Source organism: Panthera leo, chromosome A1, assembly GCF_018350215.1.
Source record: "Panthera leo isolate Ple1 chromosome A1, P.leo_Ple1_pat1.1, whole genome shotgun sequence".
Classification (NCBI taxonomy): Eukaryota; Metazoa; Chordata; class Mammalia; order Carnivora; family Felidae; genus Panthera; species Panthera leo.
The window spans coordinates 139,406,749-139,429,442 of NC_056679.1; the positions used below are offsets into that span (position 1 = coordinate 139,406,749).

General features: G+C 38.4%; 1 protein-coding gene across 3 annotated transcripts in view; it reads right to left on the reverse strand.

The window, feature by feature from the left end:
- ANKRD31 (ankyrin repeat domain 31) overlaps positions 1-22,694 on the reverse strand; it is a 123,887-nt gene that overhangs the window by 65,057 nt on the left and 36,136 nt on the right. For all 3 annotated transcript variants that reach the window (XR_006203397.1, XM_042941147.1, XM_042941162.1), the window contains exons 9-11: positions 14,394-14,549; positions 7,014-7,156; positions 1,304-1,448 (exon numbers count right to left, since the gene is read on the reverse strand). Coding sequence is in view for 2 of the 3 variants with exons in the window: in XM_042941147.1 (XP_042797081.1) it covers positions 1,304-1,448; positions 7,014-7,156; positions 14,394-14,549 (444 nt within the window). In the remaining variant the exon portion in view is untranslated. The remainder of the gene's footprint in view (positions 1-1,303; positions 1,449-7,013; positions 7,157-14,393; positions 14,550-22,694) is intronic.

Here is a 22,694-nt window from a genome sequence, read left to right on the forward strand (position 1 = left end):
GGTATTTCCTCCTTTCAAAAGGTGGAACTTCGTAGACTTAGTGACTTACTTACAACAAATAGAATATGGCATAAGTGCTTCCAAGATTAGTTCCTAGAAAGCTTGGGGCCTCTGTCTTGGGTGCGTTCTCTTGCTCTGAGCCAGCTGCAAGGCTGTCAGCAGCTCTATGGAGAAAGCTCCTGTGGCAAGTAATTGAAACCTCCAGCTAATGAGCAGTGAGGCAATGAGGCCTGCCGATAACCAGGTGAGTGAGCTTCAAAGTGGATTTTCCTGCCCTAGCTGAGCCTTGTGATGACCATTCCTCACTAAGAGCTTGGCTGCAACCTGTAAGAGACACTGATCCAGAACTGGTTACTCGGTTAAACTGCTTCCAGACTTCTACTCCTCAGAAACTGTGAGAGATAATACGTTTGGTATTCTGAAATGCTAAATTTCGGGTAACTTGCATAGAGATAGGTAACTAATATGGTGAGGGTGGGAAAGAGGTAGGTTGCAGTATTAAATAGGATGGTCGAGGTCTCCCTGAGAAGATGACATTTAAACTAAGACTTGAAGGAGGTGGAAGAGGCATATTTGAGAAACAGCAAGGAAGCCAGTGTGACTGAAGCTGAGAGACAGAGGTAGAGAATGGTAGAAGTTAACTGGTTGGGTGGCCAGCTCATATAGGGGCCTGTATGCCACTGTAAGGATGCTGACATTTCTTCTAGATTAAATGGAAAGCCACTGCAGGGTTTGAGCAGAGGAATGCTGTGATCTTACCAAAAAATCTAACAGATGCATTAAGGAGAATATAAAGAAAGTGTCATGCATGTAAATTATTCTTATAACCTTGTTATTGACAACTATAAATCAAGTTCTTTGGTAGTTCAATTTTTAACAGTGTAATGGATGACAGGGCAAAAATATAACCATAGGAGAAGATTCTTAGGGGATGGAAACAAAAACAATCCTGACCATACTCATCGAACTACATCGTATCATTTTAGCCAAAAAACTGTCAGGGGAGTGGGGGGGGGGGGGACCAGAACTTTATAAAAGTTTTCTTAACTGTTCGTAATGCACAACTAGGAAAAAGTACTTTGATATTATCCCTTTTTTCTCTTTGTTCTTTTGGAGTCCTTACATCATGTGCATTTGCAAACAAGTCAGTGTGCTTTACTAAAGGAATGGAGCAAGGACACCACTGGATAGACGTTCTCACAACTAAGGAGGAAAGGAAATTTAATTTCTGTAATTCTAAATTCAATTCCTGTAACTCTCTACCAACATGATGAACAGATATAACAGGCCAGTTTAATCTTACCTGATGTAAGATGTTTTTGGTGTTTAGGAATATATTTCTCAAGGAGACGCTTCATACGTGAATCTTTGGCCTCATCCAAAGCACACTTTCCATTGTCACTTCTAAGTAAGGGATCAGCTCCATTCAAAAGAAGTAACGCTGCCACCTACAGGAAGACCGTTCATGTGAGCGTGCCCAAACAAAAGGTATATTATTGCAAATGTGTGCTGGCTTACAACTCTAAGCAACATCGGATATTTCTTTCAACAAGAGAGCTTGGGTTTATCTGTAACATCTTTGCCCAATAAAAAAAATTAATGCAACTTACTGAATCATAATTTGTTGATAAACATATCCTTTCTCTTACAAAAATAGAGAAAAAGGGGGAAAGGGAGGGGGCAGAGAGGGAGGGGGAAGGAGGGAAAGACTGAGGGAGGAAGGAAAGATCAGAAATATAGATAGTTCAGGTGCTGGTGAAATGGATCTAGAGGTACACCGAGAATTAGGCATCGGTTCTGTAGTAGTAAATACAAGTTTGACATGTTCCAGGAGATGGTTATGTCATCTTCCATCTGTAGCTGTGTTGCCGTTGCTCCTCCCCAGTGTCAGGGAGAAAGAAACCAGTCAATCCTTAATTGTTCCTACTCCTCAAGTTACCTCCTCATGATGCTCTCCCTGACCTCCTCATCCACTGCTGCTGCCTTTTTTTGGGTACATATTTTATCATAGTGCCCAATATATATTACACTTATTTCTTATTAATCTGTCTCTTGGGCACTCTAAGGTTGTTGAGGGTGGGACTATGTCTTTCTTTTAAAATTAATTTATTACATATGGATAGGAAATTAATGACTATAGTTCAAAATATAGAAGACTCAGAAAAGTATACAATGAAAAATAAGTTTCCTCCTCTATCCCTGAATTTCAGTCATCTAATTTTTTTAAGTACTATAGTTTCTTCTGAATTTTTTGAGTTAATCTAGTCCAACATGTATATATGTATGTATACATACAAATATGTACAGATTTTCTTCTTACACAAGTGGCCGTAGAATATATACATTCCTCAATATCTTGCCGCCCCTCCCCCAACAAAAGAGCTTAGAAATTGTACCATGTCAGTATAAGATGAACTTTCTCATTCTTTTTAGCAGCTGAGTAATAGTCTACTATTGAATGTACTATATGAATGTACTGTATTTTATTTATTTTTTAATTTTTTTTAATGTTTATTTTTGAGAGACAGAGATAGAGAACGAGCAGGGGAGGAACAGAGAGAGGAAGACGCAGAATCCGAAGCAGGCTCCAGGCTCCGAGCTGTCAGCACAGAACCGATGCGGGGCTCGAACCCACGGACCGCGAGATCATGCCCTGAGCCGAAGTCAGTTGCCCAACCGACTGAGCCACCCAGGCGTCCCTGTATTTTATTTAAGTACTCTATTGACAGATGTTTAAGTTGCTTCCAAGTTTTTACTACAGGTATATGTCTTAATCATCTTTATATTCCCAGTGCCTATCTCAGTGTCTGACAAACAGTAAATATTCACTAAGTACTGTTTAATACAGGAAGAATATAGGGGCGCCTGGGTGGCTCAGTCGGTTGAGCATCTGACTTCGGCTCAGGTCATGATCTTGCGGTCTGCGAGTTCGAGCCCCGTGTCGGGCTCTGTGCTGACAGCTCAGAGCCTGGAGCCTGCTTCGGATTCTGTGTCTCCCTCTCTCTCTGCCCCTCCCACCTCATGCTCTGTCTCTGTCTTTCTCTGTCAAAAATAAATAAACATTAAAAAAAAATTAAAAAAAAAAAGAAGAATATAATCAGGGAGGATGTCGGAAGTAGGCTTTAAGTATCACTACAAACACTAAACGGGCACACCTAGCACCCAGATTGTGATTTCTAAATACTATCCACTTACAGACAATATAAGAAGAAACAAGCTATACAACACCATAAAAATAAAATTAGCCAAATCCAGAATTTAGGAAATTCTTTAAGACAAAAGCCAAGATTCTAGAACCCCTAAGAAAACACAAAATAGAGGAAGAACTGTTATGGGTTAAAACACACTTAAGACACACAACAAACATATGTAATATATGGACCTTGATGGATCCTGATTCAAACAAAAACTTACTATAAAAACACATTTTTTAGATAACCTGGGAAATTTTAATATGGACTGGATATTAAATAATAAAAGAAACTATATTAGGTAGGATGATGTTGTGGGTGTAAGAAAAGTTCTTATCTGTCAGAAATGCAGGCTCAAGTATTTATGAGTATAATGGTATAATGCCTGTGATTTCTTTTAAAATATTTCCAGTATCAACAACATACAAGTCATGTTCCAGCCTGTTGAGGGAGTTTGGCTCTTTATAGTGTAACAGAATATATAATCAAACTTTAGAAGAGATTTCACTACAGATACATGTGGAATGAATAATCATCATGTTTAAGGGATGTTTTTCTCAATACATGTGAACCTAAGTAACACTGTCAGCCAACCTCCAAGTCAACATCTCATATACTCATACACTATACAACACTTCATCAAATAAAAGCTTTGTTAAAATCATGATAGCTTACATCAACTTGTCATGCCATTTCCTTCACCTATTAACAAAGTAAACCTAATAAAAGAGAAGTCAAGGTTAGCCTGACATGACTTGTTCTTAGTGATGCCTACAGATTCTCAAAGATCACTGCATTCTTATCTAAATGTCTCCTATGTGTCTAATAATTTGTTCCAGATTTTTCTAAGGAATCACAATGAACCAATCATTTGTAATTCTCAAATCCCACCTTTACCATATTGGAAAATGTAATTATATTGACATATAATTTACATGCCACACAATTCACCCATTTAAAAAATACAATTCAATGGTTTTTAGTATATTAAGACAGTTGTATAACTATAACCACCATCTAATTTTAGAATATTTTAATTTCTCCTAAAAGAAACCCTTTAACAATGAACTGCTACACCCCATTCCCCACCTTCCTTTATTTTTTTTGTTTTTATTTATTTTTGAGAGAGAGAAGAGAGAAAGCAAGCACAAGTTGGGGAGGGGCAGAGAGAGAGGGAGACAGAGAATCCAAAGCAGGCTTCAGGGTCTGAGCTGTCATCACAGAGCCCAACACGGGGCTTGAACCCACGAACCATGAGATCATGACCTGAACTGAAGTCGGACACTTAACCGACTGAGCCACCCATGCAAGTCCCCACCTTCCATTCCTAATCTTTTCTGTCTCTAAAAGTTTGGACTACTGCAAATATTTCAAACAAATGGAATCATACAAGGTATTTTTAATGGCTTTTTAGCTTTAAAAAAATAAGTTATTATCTTTTAGGATCTCCCACCTTTTAGTATAAAAGTTAATTCCTGTAAGATAATACATTCAAGTTCCTTCAACTCTGGAATATTTAAGAAACTCACACTCTCCAGGTGCCTGATCCAGTATCAGGTTCCCAGGACTTCCTTCGTTTGACATTTTTAGTCCTGTAACAAGTAATGCATGGGAGCAATACCCAGAGTCTAGACCATTTCTCTGATCATCTTTGCCTCACATATGAGATTCCCCAAGGTTAGCCTAGATCCTCATCTGATGCTCAAGCTATCCCTACTCCATCCTCCAAAACAACGTCCTACCCTACTTTGATTTTTAAGGCTTTGGTTCTTAAGTCAGTCCAGAACTGACCTGGAATTTTGGAAATCTCTCTTGGATTGGGTGAAGTAACTTTCTGGCTCCCCCCAGCTAAACAGAACGGGAAGGAACAAAGAAGACCGTGACTTCATCCCATCCCACCAGGTTTCAGCTTTTAATTCTTATGACTGTTCTCTGGACTTCAACTTCCATCTTGCCATTCTCTTTTCTCCCGCCATCAGTCAGGATACGCCATGGTTCCAAAAGCACATCAGTTACAGGAACACAAAGGTTGGCATGAGGGAGTGAGATAGGAGCGAGGTAACTAGATTCTGGAGTCAAAGGTGTGTGTCCTTGGTCCCTTTTACTTCACTGAGGGAGTAAGAGAAGGCTACATATCTGCAAAGGCGAGACAGAAGATAGCCAGTTCTAGCCTGTGAGGCAGAAACTGACTAAAGCCGAGTTACCAGATGGGACAAAGGAAGAACTGAGAAAGAAAGGAGGAAAAAGTGAAGTGGTCAGGGCTCACCTTGCCCAAAGGGGGAAAAAACTTTTGACTAGGGTTAAGTCAGCCCTGAATAGTTGGGAAAGCAGATAGGCCAAAAGGAGAGGGAAGAACTGCTTTGGCATGAGGTTTCTCTGCTGGAGGCCAGCTTTGAAGAGGGAGTAAAGGACAGAGAGGGCTCACACCAACACCTGTCCAAGCCTGCATTCTTTTGGCCATTCAATTAGGTCCCAGGCAGAATTCCCCTCCCCACCCAGCTTTCTCTACAATGTGGAGGGTGACCACCAACTAATAAGTGATATATTATCAAAAGAAGGCAAAAGAACCTAAACTTTCCTGAAGTACTGTTTCACATTAGGAAGGGTTATGCTGTGTCCATGCCCATGGCTCCCAGAAGCCTTCCCCAGATCTATTTGTTAGGCATTTCTTCTTGGAAGCAAGTGCATTATAACTTCCCAAGCTCAGCTGATTAGCTCCCTTTTCTACCCTAGGAGTTTGAACCCAGAGGCAACTTCCAATACATGAGATAAAAAAACATTAATATTTTCAGCAAGTATCTCAATCCGGTAATGTGGTGCCTGAACCAGAAAATGTCTGGCAAGCTCAGAATGTAAGTTTATTTCTGAAATAAACTGCAAGTGCTGAAACTGATCATCTTAATTAATATTATCATTATAGTAGCTACCAATTTGTATGGAATTATAGTATTTTGATATTTTAAACAGTAGTACATTTATGCTAGTATGTACTGGTTAATCATTAAACCTAAGAGATTCATGTCTTATATGGACTCTGAAAGTGACGCTAGTGTCCAAAAAGGTGTATGCTTCCTATCAGGACTGGACATCACCGTTTAACACTCTGTAAGCAGAAAACGTTCTGCTAAAACCTATAGAGCACCATACTGAAATAGTCTAAAGAAGTATATAAGTTTAAAAAATACTATGTGAGGGCACCTTGGTGGCTCAGTTGGTTAAACACTGGACTCCTGATTTTACTCAGGTCACAATCTTGCAGTTCGTGAGTTTGAGTCCCTCATCAGGCTCCATACTGACAGTATGGAATCTGCTTGGGATTCTCTCTTCTCTTCTCTGTCCCTTCCCCACTCTCTCAAAAATAAATAAACTTAAAAAATAAAAATAAAAAATACTATGTGTACCCATGGGGCATCTAGCCGGCTCAGCTGGCTTAGAGTCTGACTTCAGCTCAGGTTGTGATCTCATGGTTTGAGTTTGAGCCCCATATTGGGCTTGCTGCTGTCAGTGCAGAGCCCACTTCAGATCCTCTGTTACCCCCTCTCTCCGACCTTCCCCCACTTGTGTTCTCTCTCAAACATAAAGAAACATTAAAAAAAAATACTATGTGTAACCAAAACACTACCTGTAGTTATTAAAAGTGACACATAAAATAGCATCTACCATATTAGACACAATAAGTCTATCACAAAGTAAAACTTTATTCCACATTCTGAGTACCCATTAGAAGAATAAACTATAACTGAATCCCTATTGCTAGCTTCCTGAGATTTTTAGTATCTGTAGAATGTACTATTTGATTTGCAAACAAAAGCATCACAGTACCTGATAACGTCCATTTATGACAGCATCGTGTAGGGGAGTGATCTGGTACATTCCTTTGATATTTACATCGGCTCCACCTTTTAATAGTTCACTTGCTGTCTGATAAAATCCTCCTACACTAGCTTCATGAAGTGCTGTCCAACCTATTTTACAAAAAGGAAATGGTATTTATGTTTGGCATCTTAATGTTTTGTGCTTGCCCTTATAAACTATATAAACTCTAAGTTGTTTCTTTAAAAATATTTTCATTAGATGAGACAAGATAATCCCACCATGAAAATAAACTATTATTAGGTGGATTCAATAAATCTGAAGGCCAAATAAAATTCCTACCCCCAACTCAATTGTGAAAAATATGAAAAATATGAAAAAAATAAAATATTTGAAACTATTCTTGTCCAGCTCAAATAAAAACGCTGTAAGGGAGTCATTGTTAGCTTAAAGAAATGTTAATTATAGGCTACTTTTTTGCAAAGAGGGAGAAAAAACTTTATTTGTAGCTCAAGGTACTTCCATTAAAGTAATCCAGCTGTCAGGAATGCACAGAGGTCACTTCAAAAATATGTATTTCTTTACTCATTTGTAAAAAGCTATTTACAGTAGTTCTAACACAAACTATTGTAATAAAACCAGGCATACAAATAAGTATCTGTATGACTTATGTATCCTCATTAGCCAGAGACAATGGTACATTATATTTATTCAATTCCACTAAATCATATGATTGATGTAAGAAAACCTAAAAGGTGCATGTTAAAAGTGTATTGGGGGGGGGGGGGATAATTCTTTGTTGTTCTGGGCATTCTATTAGATACCAGTAGCAGCACTCCCCCATTCCAGTTGTAACAACCAAAAATGTTTCCACAAACTGCCAATGTGCCCTAAAAGCCAGTATCACCCCAGTTAAGATCTATTGTCATAAGATGTTATAGAAAGAGTTTCTCCTATAGTATTAAATAGAAAGCTTTGAGGAAGAAATGAAGAGAAACAAAAAAGGTAAATATATAGTTAATAGAGGAGTTTTTTCCTATAAATTTCCTTAAAATGCATGTGACCATTTAAATTGAAAATCATAACATTATATTTTAGTGTTATTAATTTATATAGCTGTTATATGGCATAAAAGATAAGGGAGATGTGTTCAACGTTCTGACATTTTATAGAAATATTAATATACAGGGGCGCCTGGGTGGCGCAGTCGGTTAAGCGTCCGACTTCAGCCAGGTCACGATCTCGCGGTCCGTGAGTTCGAGCCCCGCGTCAGGCTCTGGGCTGATGGCTCGGAGCCTGGAGCCTGTTTCCGATTCTGTGTCTCCCTCTCTCTCTGCCCCTCCCCCATTCATGCTCTGTCTCTCTCTGTCCCAAAAATAAATTAAAAACGTTGAAAAAAAAAAATTAAAAAAAAAAAGAAATATTAATATACTAACTCTGAAAAGAATGAAACATTAAAGATGTACATTGCAATCCCCAGGGTAATCACTACAAAAAAAAAGGGCAAAGACATAGAAAGGAAAACAAGGATAACATACACAAGGAACAATTAGTAAAATCACAATCCTCACTCAATCCTACCTTTTATATTAAATTAAAATTGACTAATTGCCCCAATTAAAAGGCAGAGATAGTCAGAATTTATCTATTTCTTTTTATCTAAAAGCTATCTATAAGAAATATGTATGTATGCTATCTATAACAAATAAATTTTAAATATAAAGAGGTTGAAAATAAAAGGATGGAAAAAGAGCAAATAGACAAGAAACATAAGATACAGCTAGGATGTCTATATTAATATCATAGAGAGTAGCTTCAAGACAAAATGTATTACTAGAGATAAAGATAAATATTTCAAAATAATTAAAAGGTCAATTTATCAGAAGACATGACAATTTACAACTGTGTATGTACCTGATAACAAAGCTTCAAAATACAGGAAGCAAAAATGGACAGAATGAAAGGGAGAAAGAGACAACTCCACAATGGTAGCTGTTAATATTTCATATATTCTTCTCATGAAATGATAAACTAGACAAAAAATTCCATACAGACAGACATGATCTGAACATTATTAATCATCTGCATCTAAGCAACAGTTAGAGAACATTACATAAAACTGAGGAATAAACATTCAAATACACAAGGGATGTTAACCAAGAAAGACTATATACTAGGAAATTGACCGATTCTCAATAATTGTAAGAGGATAAAATTCACAGAAAGTATATCCTTTGACCAAAAGTAATTAAATTAGAAACCAATATCAGAAAGATACCTGGACATTCTTCAAATACTTAAAAATTTAACGACTTCTTGGCACAAAACCAGACACATAGACCACTGGAACAGAATACAGAACCCAAAAATAGGCCCACAAATGTATGGCCAGCTAATCTTTGACAAAGCAGAAAAAAGTATCCAATGGAAAAGTCTCTTCAGCAAAAGGTGTTGGGAAAACTGTACAGTCACATGCAGAAGAATGAACCTGGGCCACTTTCTTACCCCATACACAAAAATAAACTCAAAAAGGATGAAAGACTTAAATGTAAGACAGGAAACCATCAAAATCCTAGAGGAGAAAAAAGGCAACAACCTCTTTTACCTTGGCTGCAGCAACCTCTTGATAGAGGTTTGGGTTACATAGGTGAATATATATGTCAAAATTCATCAAATAGCACATTTAAGATCTGCATGTCACCATATGAAAATTTTACCTCTAAAAAAAATTGAACTCTAGTTAGAGATATTATTTCTCAGGTGTTTAGTGGTAAAATGTACTAACTTTCTTTGAACTGTGTCCACATAAAGATGGATTGATGGACAGAGATTTATAGATGTAAAGGTATGATGGATAGGCAGGGGCTCTGCCCCCTGGTTCCTGGCACAGAATGTCTAAACCCTTTTAAACACGGGTGCTAGGAGAATCTTTTGTTCTAATATTTGGTCTCTCACCCCAGTTACTCATACGGAATCCCCAAGACCTTTACAATTTCCCAAGTGATAAAAATGTCTGACACAAAGCTCCTAAGTCCCTTATTCCCTGGGTGATAAAAATATCTTTTGTTCTAGTGAGGCAACATTTGGTGGGCTCCCAGGTTGGGGCTGCTCATAAGAAAGACTAAACCATGATCAGAAACTTGGAACTTTCAGTTTCATGCCCTCCCAACCCCCACCCTGCCTTCATGATGAAGAATCCATGAAAACCCCAAAACTCCGGGGTTCAGAGAACTTTTCCACACTGGTGAACACAACTAGGTGCTAGGAAGGTAACACACTCCAATTCCACACGGACAGAAGCTCCTGTGCTCAGGACTCTTCTAGACCTCACTCTATGTATCTTCATCTGGCTGTTTGTATCTGTAACCTTTGTCATATCCTTTATCATAATAATAAGTAAACTTACATGGTAAACATAAGTAAATGTTTCCCTGAGTTATGTGAGCTACTTTAGGAAATGATCAAATCTGAGGAGGGGACTGTGGGAACCTCCAATTTGTAGCCAAGCTGAACAGAAATTGTGGGCAACCTGGGGACCTACTACTTGTGACTGGCATCTGAAGTGGGGGTTTCTGACTGAGCCCTTAACCTGTGGGGTCTGTGCTAATATGGGTTAGTGTCAAAAATGAACTAAATTGCAGGACACTCAGCTGGTGTTGGAGAATTGCTTGATGCGTCCAAAACCCACACATGCGATATCACAAGTGTTAGGAATAAAAGTAGAAGAGACACACACAAGTGTTCTTCCTTTATAGTAAGTATGTGATGAAAATAAATATGTAGAATGTGGGTATTAGGTATACAGATGCTTACTGTAGATTTTTTTTAACTTTTCTGTATGTTTGCAATTTTTCATAATGTCATAAAAATTTCAAATAAATAGCTCACTTGTGAACTTTTGAAACATAAGCACTTAAGGACTACCTATTTTTAAAAACGTAACATAAAAATTATGTCCCTCCAAGCACTATTTCTGATAAAAAGTGTGAACTTGTTTAGATTTCGGGACCTGTGGAAATTTGCTTATCAACGCATATAGTGATTAACCTGGTTATCTGCCACCAGTCTAGGATGAAAAATGAAATGTGAGAAATCCAAAAGTTATTAAAGAAGATGATAATTTTCCTTCTAGAAAACTTCCTTTCCTTATTTAGGTTTTGATTAAACTACAATAAAAGTTAGTTTCCTAAAGGGGCAAAAATGACTGCTTTAGGAATGAGAAACCCATAACAAAAGATTAGTTTGTTTTCCCTGAGGCAGAATGATGAAAAACATAAGGTAAGTGCACAGTGAAAAGCTAGTCTCCTGTTTTAAATTTACTGCAGAAAATTCCCAAAGCAGAGAATTACTGCATGTCAGTAACTCAGAGTTAACGGTGGAGCCTCAAGGAAGGAGTGAAAAACGAATGCTACTCTGGAGACCTAAACAAGAATGAACCAGTGATGAACAGTACCAGTCTTAAGGATGAAAGAAATTCCCAGCATCCACAAAGCCAGATGGACCTTTATTCTGCAGAGAGAGCCATGGTAGACCAGATATGGCTACACATCTGACAGAAAAAAATCAAACGGGGGTGCCTGGGTGGTTCTGTCCGTTAAGTGTCCGACTTCAGCTCAGGTCATGATCTCGCAGTTCATTGGTTAGAGCCCAGCGTTGGGCTCTGTGCTGACAGCTCAGAGCCTGGAGCCTGCTTCACATTCTGTGTCTCCCTCGCTCTCTACCCCTCCCGCACTCACACTCTGTCTCTCTCTCAAAAATAAACATTAAAAATTAAAAGGAAAGAAATCAAATGTACAAAGAATTTCCCTGCTAGGGATTACTCCTGTGTTACAAAACCACTCCTTCAAAATAAAGATGGATCACACTTTACAACAGATCTTTTATCTCCCAGATCTACCAGTGGAGGATCCTTTTCTTTTTAAGTTTATTTATTTATTTTTGAGAGCGCGCGAGAGAGAAAGCATGAGTGGGGGAGGGGCAGAGAGAGAGAGGGAGAGAGAATTCCAAGCAGGCTCCACACTGTCAGCACAGAGCCTGATGCAATGCCTGAAATCATAAACGTTAAGATCATGACCTGAGACAAAATCAAGATGCTTAACTGAATGAGCCATCCAAGCACCCCTACAGGTTGGAAGATCCCTAAACATTTTTTTTTCTTTTTTTTTTTTTAAATTTAATCATCTTGAAGGAAATATCTTTAAAGCTTTATAGGATTATAAATTTCCCAGAAAGAAAATATAACCTAACACATTTTTAATAAAGATTCAAGATCCTAATAATCATAATATTAGTTATATGCTCTAATGTAGCAATTGTTAACACCCACGGAGGTCTAAGTGCATGCTTTACTACATTATATAGTCCTCAACAATGTGTCCTCTCATTTTTAATTTTTTTGTCTCTTGCCTTGTTGTTAAACTTCTTGCTATTATCAACATCCCGGTCTGTGCCAATCTTTGCTTTCATTTCTACTGTGCCATACACTTAGGAATCAGATAGAATTCTGTGTAAAATAATGCTAAGAGCATTGGTCTGAGATAGTTTTAGCGAAGAAGCTTTATGAAATCTGTTTTGGGTATTCAGACTTCAGCCTATTTCCTGGTTGTCACCTTTGTTTTTGATAAATGAAGAATTACTGCAATGGGTTTTTTAAATCAAAGAAAAAGATAACATAAAATGTAAACAAGGATTTAAAATGCAAATGTTAACCTATGACAAGATTATTGGTCTGTTATTGTAACATTTTATTAATTTCTCAAAAGGCACTTAGCTTTTTTTTGGATTGTATCACAGAATATATTTAAATTTTTCTAGTAAATATGTCTTTCTGTTTTCACAGTATGTGGCACATAGGAGACATACTATAAAAGCTCACTACAATGAACTGGTTTATTACACAGAGGTGTACACCTCTTGCCAGTAGTTGCCAGTAGTTCTTGAACTTTAATGAGAATAAAAATCATTGGGGGAACATGCTAAAATACAGATTTCAAGGTTTTAACCTACATATTTTGACTGTGAGACTGGGTGTGAATATGTGTGTTTGGGGGGGTGAAATAAAGGCTACATTTTAAACAAACACTGCAGGTGACTCTGATGAAACAAATAGTTACAAAGTCTTTAAAAATGCTGCCCTCTAGGGGTGCTTGGGTGGCTCAGTTGGTTGAACTTCCAACTTCAGCTCAGGTCGTCATCTCATGCATGGTTCCTGAGTTCGAGCCCTACATCCGACTCTGTGCTGACAGCTTAGAGCCTGGAACCTGCTTTCGATTCTGGGTCTCCCTCTCTCTCTGCCCCTCTCCTGCTTGTGCTCTAAAATAAATAAACATTAAGAAAAACCAACACTGCCCTCTGCAATTTTATGGGATGTAATAGCCAGAAATAAAGGTAAGAGCTAAGATGAAGAGTGAGAAGGAAAAGTAGAGAACAAGAAAGACTTCAAAAAGTCAGAAAAGTATGTTAAGGATAAAGAATTCATGAAGGTCACAGAAGTACCTGGGGCAGTGAGGAGAAAGTGCACAATAAATGGCCAAAGACAAGGAGGGAAAAGACAGCAAGGATGTTAATGGCGCAGACAAGGGCTAATGAAAAGACACACGTTGAGAGAGTTTTGGGAAATCCATAAAGTAAAGTTAGCTGCATGTAGAGCTACTCCTGAATTTAAGGAGCAGATAGAGATTAACAAAAACTACCAGACATTTTTTGTGCACTGTTTCATAAAGTCTAGAAATGGTAGAAAAAGTATGGATACCTAAAAGCACTACCCAGGCTGGCCCAGTGCTGCTCAGTGCCTTAAGTACTTAAGTGTCTTTAAGGAATCATTCTTGTCCAGGAGAATATAAGGTTCTTTCTGCAAAAAAGACTACCAGAGATCCAGCCTTGTAGAAAGAAAGTTCTGAGCTCCCTGTCCCACCCTCTCTATCTCATACACCCTTCTCTCCATTTCCCTGGCCATTGCCCCTGTTATACACCTGCAATGTTATCTCAATTTCCGTCACATCTCAAGTGTACCATCAGCTTCTTTCAGCTTTTGACCTCACTTCTCTTCCATTCAAAGCTGAGTGTCACGGTAACAACGCCCATGCAAAGCCAGCAAGTCAGCCCCAAGAACGGCATTCTTCTGTGCAAGCCAACTGCACGTGACCCACCTGGTGGGCCCTCAGCAGGCATAATCTTTGAAGGTTAAATATACTACTCTTCTCCTGCTCCTCTTTCCCCTCGTTACCATTTCCCAAGGAGATGATGATGATCAGCTACTTAAGCAGGAAAATGACCTGGAAACTCTGTGTGAGACTTGCCTCAGGTCCACTTTGCCATACTTTCACAGAAGTGACTCTGCAGAAACTACGAACCACCTTCAAAATAATGTGGGTGGTAACCCCAACTTACCAGCATAACTTTGTTGATTAACATTTCCCCCTTTTACTATAAAATGATGAACAAGGTCAGGGTCATTGTGCAGAGCAGCCTGATACAGTAAGTTCTCTCCAAAAATGTTTCTACGGTTAATGTTAGAAAGAGGTATTTCATTCATCTTCATTTTTCCTGAAATGAGGGAATAAACAAAAGAAAACAAAAAAATAGGAATCCTTATTTGAAAATCAGAAGGAATACATGTAATAGAGTGAATCTAGTCAACATTCTGGAATTATATTATGAAAAAGTATTGCATCCGTTTACCCAACATTATATAATGTTATCTACAGGCAAAAAGGTGAAAGAAAAAATGTGATTAGTTTGAAAACACCTGCAATACATTATAAATCATGTAAGAAGTTTATATTTATTGAAACCCCATGAAAAGTACATACTTTAGAAGACTAACAGATTCTTTTTTAAAAAAACAGATTATTTTAAGAGCTCTGGTGAAAAGGATTATTTAAATTTAGAATTAGATGTTATTAAACCCCCCAAAATACTATAGTAATAAAATGTCTTATACCACCATGATGAGAAAATCTCAGAAGTACATAAGGAAGATATAAAAACTAACCCCAGTGAGTCCAGAAAAGAGAAGGCTAAATTTTCTTTCTTTGCTAAAAAGAGCTGTCATAAAATTAAACAAAGAAATATGATCTTGATCTGTACAATAGTTTTGAACTCCTAAGCCAGAAAATATACAATTAAAATAGCTTCCCAGGTTATGCATATCATTTCTCCACGGTGTCTCCGAAAATACTGCCATTCCTCATTAAGATACTCCAAGTCCTGTCAATTTTTATGGATAATACTTCATGTAGTTTTCCCGAATTTGAGAATAGCTTTGATTATAGCTTTTCCAATTTGAATCTAGCTAACCTACCCCTCCTAAATTCTCACAAAGGTAAATGAGTACAGCAGCCCATTTTTTAATGGACTATAATTTACCTGCTTTGCCTTTATTAGACTCCCTCCATTCAGTTCCACTGTAAAAGAAACCAACTTCTGGCCATTTAACCTGCTTCCCCCATTCTGGACTACAAAGCATTCTGCTCCTACGAGAAAACTGTATGCTTACCAAAACCCAGTAGTCTTTACTCTAAGATCTGTCTTTGCCAGTTATACTTGCTATTCTAGTTATGTAATTTATTAAGGTAACAAATTAAAAAGAATGCCAAATTTTTCAATGAAAACTAAGTTGGGGAAGACATTCACTTCTAATCATGACTAGACAAAATATATATGGGGTAAAACAAAACAAAACAAAACCCTAATATTCAGACACTGGAAAACAGGCAGTTCACATCTACAACTCGTCTGAGAGGAGGGAAACAAAGTGAGCCCTAAGAGCACTCCAGTTTGTCTGGACGCACTTTCCAGAACATAGTACAAGCATAGCAAGGTGATCCTGCTGAACTGAGGAGATAGAGATTAAAGTTTCAGGAGGCTGAGGTGATTAGATTTTGCAGGGCAGGATACCAGGGATGAGGGAGTAAAGAATAGGTACCAGAAATCTAAAGAAGGGACTCCTTGGGCCATTATCTGAATACTAAATGGCTCATATGGAGGAGGAGTCTTCATGAGGCTGGGCAAGAACAACTATCCAAGAACTATAAAATAATAATCGTGACAGGTCACACAGGCCTGGGTGACATTTACATTCCTGACAGCCTGAGGAGAGAGACCTTTTTGAACAACCGGGGCATTAGTGAAGACAAACCGTTGACAAGTCATGTCTCAGTAGGAGGAGTTTAGCTCCAGGATAAAGCCTACACCAAACATGCCTAACTAACAAGGTTTTTTAAAAAGTGCTGAAAAGGGGCGCCTGGATGGCGCAGTCGGTTAAGCGTCCGACTTCAGCCAGGTCACGATCTCGCGGTCCGTGAGTTCGAGCCCCGCGTCAGGCTCTGGGCTGATGGCTCGGAGCCTGGAGCCTGTTTCCGATTCTGTGTCTCCCTCTCTCTCTGCCCCTCCCCCGTTCATGGTCTGTCTCTCTCTGTCCCAAAAATAAATAAAAAAACGTTGAAAAAAAAAAAAAAATTTTAAAAAGTGCTGAAAGGATCAATTTTTTCTTCAAGTCACTGTGGGCCAAAACAAAATGCAACATTCTTAAAATATATGGAGACATTCAATAACATTTTGTTGCATGTGGATGTCCCATTGTTCTCCTCTACAAAAGCCTTGTGCCTTTGTCAAAATTCAGGTTTTACTCCTGAACTCTTGTTACATTGCTTTCCCTATCTTGACGCAAAAGTCATGCTGTTGTGGTTACAATAACTATATAATTCTTAAAATCAGGCAGAGTGTTAAGCCCTCTAACTTTGTTATTTTTCAGAACTGTTTTACCAGTCTAGGTCCTCTGCACTCTATTTGAATTTTAGAACCAGCCTGTAAATTTCTACAAGAAACCATACAGGAACTTTGACTGGGATTGTATAGAATCCATAAATAGTATCTAGGGAGAAAGAGCATCTTAACAATATTGAGTCTTCTGACTGATGAACAAAGCAATAGACCTCCATTTGTCTCCATCAGATTTTCTTTGGTTTCTCTGAATAATGTTTTGTAAGTTTCAGTGTATCTGTCTTTTACAATAGTTTGTCAAATTTATCCCTATGTAGTTCATATTTTTTGATACTATGGTATCAATTTTCACTATCTAAATGTTTGTCACTAGAATATAGAAATACAATATTTGTATTTTCATCTCGTATCCTTTAATTGTGCAAAATTTACTTATACTTGCTTTAATATAGATTCCATTAGATTTTCTACATATATGATTACGTCATTTGTGACTAAACACAGTTTTACTTCTTTCCCCAAATAAATGCTTTTTATTTATTTATTTTTTCCTGATTGCACTGGCTAAACCCTCTGGTACAATGTTCAACAGAAATAGTGACAGCAGACATCCCCTGCCTTATTTTTGATCTTAGGGGAAAAGTATTCAGTCTTTAAGTATAATACCTGTAAATATTTTTGTAGATGCCCTCTGTCAGGTTAACAAAATTCCCCTTTATTCTTACTTTGCTGAGAGTTCTCACGTGTGATGGATGTTAGGTGTTGTCAAATGTTTTCTCTGCATCCAATGAGATGATGATATGGTTTTTCTTTTTTAGCTTGTTAGTGAATTACAGTAATTAATTTTTAAATCAAAACTAATCCTGCATTCCTCAGATACACCCCACTCTGTTATGATGAATTTGATTTGCTAAAATTCCATTTAGATTTTTGCATCTATGTTTATGAGACATTCATCTGTAGTTTTCTGTTCCAGTGAAGTCTTTGATTTTGGTTTCAGTTCATTGGTGGTTTCATAGAATGAATTGGGAAATATTTCCTTACCTTCAACTTTTTGGAAGAGTTTGTGGAAAACAGGTACTATTTATTCCTTAAATGTCTAGTAGAATTCACCAGTGAAGGTATTATGAACTGAACTGCATCCCCTCAAAATTCATATGTTGAAGCCATAATAAAATAGGACTGGTGTCTTTATAAAAAAAGGTAGAAACACCAGACCTCTCCACACATGAAGGAAGGACACTTCAAGAAGATGGCTGTCTGCAAGCCAGGTAAAGAGGTCTTGCCAGAAATCAAATTCTTTATTACTTTGATCTTAGACATCTAGCTTCCAGAATGGTGAGAATGTGTCATTTAAGCCATCCAGTTTGTGGTTTGGTTATGATAACCCTAGCAGACTTATCTAGAAAGCATTGAGCCTACAAGTTTTTTGTTTGTTTGTTGATTTTTTGGTGGCAAAGTTTTTAACTACAACTGCAACTTATTTAACAGATAATATTATTATTCAAGTTGCTCATTTCTAATAATTTGTTTCTTTCTATCCCGACTTTCTCAAGGGTTTTTATTAAGAAAGGGTGCCGAATTTTGTCAAAGGCCTTTTCTGCATCGATTGACATGATCATATGGTTCTTTTCTTTTATTAATGTGATGCATCATGTTGCATCTTATATCAGACAAACTAGACTTTAAATTAAAGGCTGTAACAAGAGATGAACAAGGGCATTATATAATAATTACAGGGTCTATCCATCAGGAAGAGCTAACAATTATAAATGTCTATGCGCCGAATACCGGAGCCCCCAAATATATAAAACAATTACTTATAAACATAAGCAACCTTATTGATAAGAATGTGGTAATTTCAGGGGACTTTAACACTCCACTTACAGAAATGGATAGATGATCTAGACACACGGTCAATAAAGAAATATCAGGTAAGAAATACCTGATACATAGGTATTATCTCTGCTTTAAACGTCTGGTAGAACTCCCCTGGGAAGCCATCTGGTCCTGGACTCTTATTTGTTGGGAGATTTTTGATAACCGATTCAATTTCTTCGCTGGTTATGGGTCTGTTCAAGCTTTCTATTTCCTCCTGATTGAGTTTTGGAAGAGTGTGGGTGTTTAGGAATTTGTCCATTTCTTCCAGGTTGTCCAATTTGTTGGCATATAATTTTTCATAGTATTCCCTGATAATTGTTCGTATCTCTGAGGGATTGGTTGTAATAATTCCATTTTCATTCATGATTTTATCTATTTGGGTCATCTCCCTTTTCTTTTTGAGAAGCCTGGCTAGAGGTTTATCAATTTTGTTTATTTTTTCAAAAAACCAACTCTTGGTTTCATTGATCTGCTCTACAGTTTTTTTAGATTCTACATTGTTTATTTCTGCTCTGATCTTTATTATTTCTCTTCTTCTGCTGGGTTTAGGCTGCCTTTGCTGTTCTGCTTCTATTTCCTTTAGGTGTGCTGTTAGATTTTGTATTTGGGATTTTTCTTGTTTCTTGTGATAGGCCTGGATTGCAATGTATTTTCCTCTCAGGACTGCCTTTGCTGCGTCCCAAAGCGTTTGGATTGTTGTATTTTCATTTTCGTTTGTTTCCATATATTTTTTAATTTCTTCTCTAATTGCCTGGTTGACCCACTCATTCTTTAGTAGGGTGTTCTTTAACCTCCACGCTTTTGGAGGTTTTCCAGACTTTTTCCTGTGGTTGATTTCAAGCTTCATAGCATTGTGGTCTGAAAGTATGCATGGTATAATTTCAATTCTTGTAAACTTTTGAAGGGCTGTTTTGTGACCCAGTATATGATCTATCTTGGAGAATGTTCCATGTGCACTCGAGAAGAAAGTATATTCTGTTGCTTTGGGATGCAGAGTTCTAAATATATCTGTCAAGTCCATCTGATCCAATGTATCATTCAGGGCCCTTGTTTCTTTATTGACTGTGTGTCTAGATGATCTATCCATTTCTGTAAGTGGAGTGTTAAAGTCCCCTGAAATTACCACATTATCAATAAGGTTGCTTACGTTTATGAGTAATTGTTTTATATATTTGGGGGCTCCGGTATTCGGCACATAGACATTTATAATTGTTAGCTCTTCCTGATGGATAGACCCTGTAATTATTATATAATGCCCTTGTTCATCTCTTGTGACAGCCTTTAATTTAAAGTCTAGTTTGTCTGATATAAGTATGGCTACTCCAGCTTTCTTTTGGCTTCCAGTAGCATGATAAATAGTTCTCCATCCCCTCACTCTCAATCTAAAGGTTTCCTCAGGTCTAAAATGAGTCTCTTGTAGACAGCAAATAGATGGGTCTTGTTTTTTTGTCCATTCTGATACCCTATGTCTTTTGGTTGGCACATTCAATCCATTTACATTCAGTGTTATTATAGAAAGATACGGGTTTAGAGTCATTGTGATGTCTGTATGTTTTATGCTTGTAGTGATGTCTCTGGAACTTTGTCTCACAGGATCCCCCTTAGGATCTCTTGTAGGGATGGTTTAGTGGTGACAAATTCCTTTAGTTTTTGTTTGTTTGGGAAGACCTTTATCTCTCCTTCTATTCTAAATGACAGACTTGCTGGATAAAGGATTCTCGGCTGCATATTTTTTCCGTTTAGCACACTGAAGATATCGTGCCAGTCCTTTCTGGCCTGCCAAGTTTCAAAAGAGAGATCAGTCACGAGTCTTATAGGTCTCCCTTTATATGTGAGGGCAGGTTTATCCCTTGCTGCTTTCAGAATTTTCTCTTTATCCTTGTATTTTGCCAGTTTCACTATGATATGTCGTGCAGAAGATCGATTCAAGTTACGTCTGAAGGGAGTTCTCTGTGCCTCTTGGATTTCAATGCCTTTTTCCTTCCCCAGTTCAGGGAAGTTCTCGGCTATAATTTCTTCAAGTACCCCTTCAGCACCTTTCCCTCTCTCTTCCTCCTCTGGGACCAATTATGCGTATATTATTTCTTTTTAGTGTATCACTTAGTTCTCTAATTTTCCCCTCATACTCCTGGATTTTTTTATCTTTTTCTCAGCTTCCTCTTTTTCCATAACTTTATCTTCTAGTTCACCTATTCTCTCCTCTGCCTCTTCAAGCCGAGCCGTCGTGGTTTCCATTTTGTTTTACATTTCGTTTAAAGCGTTTTTCAGCTCCTCATGACTGTTCCTTAGTCCCTTGATCTCTGTAGCAAGAGATTCTCTGCTGTCCTCTATACTGTTTTCAAGCCCAGCGATTAATTTTATGACTATTATTCTAAATTCACTTTCTGTTATATTATTTAAATCCTTTTTGATCAGTTCATTAGCCGTTGTTATTTCCTGGAGATTCTTCTGAGGGGAATTCTTCCGTTTGGTCATTTTGGATAGTCCCTGGAGTGGTGAGGACATGCAGGGCACTTCCCCTGTGCTGTGGTGTATAACTGGAGTTGGTGGGCGGGGCTGCAGTCAGTTCTGATGTCTGCCCCCAGCCCACCGCTGGGGCCATAGTCAGACTGGTGTGTGCCCTCTCTTCCCCTCTCCTAAGGGCGGGATTCACTGTGGGGTGGCATGGCCCGTCTGGGCTACTTGCACACTGCCAGGCTTGTGGTGCTGGGGATCTGGCATATTAGCTGGGGTGGGTAGGCAAGGTGCACGGGAGCAGGAGGGGCAGGCTTAGCTCGCTTCTCCTTAGGTGACCCACTTCAAGAGGGGCCCTGTGGCAGCGGGAGGGAGTCAGATCCGCTGCTGGAGGTTTGGCTCCGCAGAAGCACAGAGTTGGGTGTTTGTGCAGAGCGAGCAAGTTCCCTGGCAGGAACTGGTTCCCTTTGGGATTTTGGCTGGGGGATGGGCGAGGGAGATGGCGCTGGCGAGCGCCTTTGTTCCCCACCAAACTGAGCTCTGTCGTCCGGGGGCTCAGCAGCTCTCCCTCCCGTTGTCCTCCAGCCTTCCCGCTTTCCGAGCAGAGCTGTTAACATGACCTCCCAGGTGCTAAGTCCCGCTTGCTGTCGGAACACACTCCATCCGGCCCCTCCGCTTTTGCCAGCCAGACTCGGGGGCTCTGCTTGGCCGGCGGGCCACCCCTCCGCCCCAGCTCCCTCCCGCCAGTCCGTGGAGCGCGCACCGCCTCGCCGCCCTTCCTACCCTCTTCCGTGGGCCTCTCGTCTGCGCTTGGCTCCGGAGACTCCGTTCTGCTAATCCTCTGGCGGTTTTCTGGGTTATTTAGGCAGGTGTAGGTGGAATCTAAGTGATCAGCAGGAGGCGAGGTGAGCCCAGCATCCTCCTACGCCGCCATCTTCCCAGAAAAACTCTCATGCATTTATAAAGAGACTTAGGGACAAATAAATTTCTTATGACACTGAATACTGATGGTCAAGAGTAAGGTTCTTCCTTCTATTTATTCAAGTTTTTTCTTATATTAGCAAAATTTTTAAAGTCTCTTCTTTATAGGTAAGGTACATTTCTTATTAGTTACATAAGCAGGTATTTTCTCTCCTGTGTAATTATTACAAATGGGACCTTCTCCTATATTTTGAGTAACTTATATATATGAAAGGCATTTATTTTTGTTCTATTTTAGTTAAATGAATTTTTTAAAAGTTTTATTTGGAAATAATTTCAGGCTTACAAAAAAGTTATAAAAACAAAAGATTCACCCATTGTTAGCATTTTGCCACTACTTTATGTCACTCTAGCTCCTTTTTCATATAACATATGCATGTACACAGACATATACATAAATAATAACTTATATACACCATGACCCTTTTGTCACTAATACCTAAGTGTTTATTTCCTAAAAACAAAAATATTCTCATAAATAACCAAATTAATATTAAATTCAGGAAATTTAACAATGATATATTATTATTTAACCTATAGTTCATATTTTAATTTTCCAACTGTATCCCTATTATATTTTAAACAGTATTTCTAGATTCTTATTGTTTCTGATAGTTTCTTAGGATATTCTTTGGGTTTCTTTTAGGAATA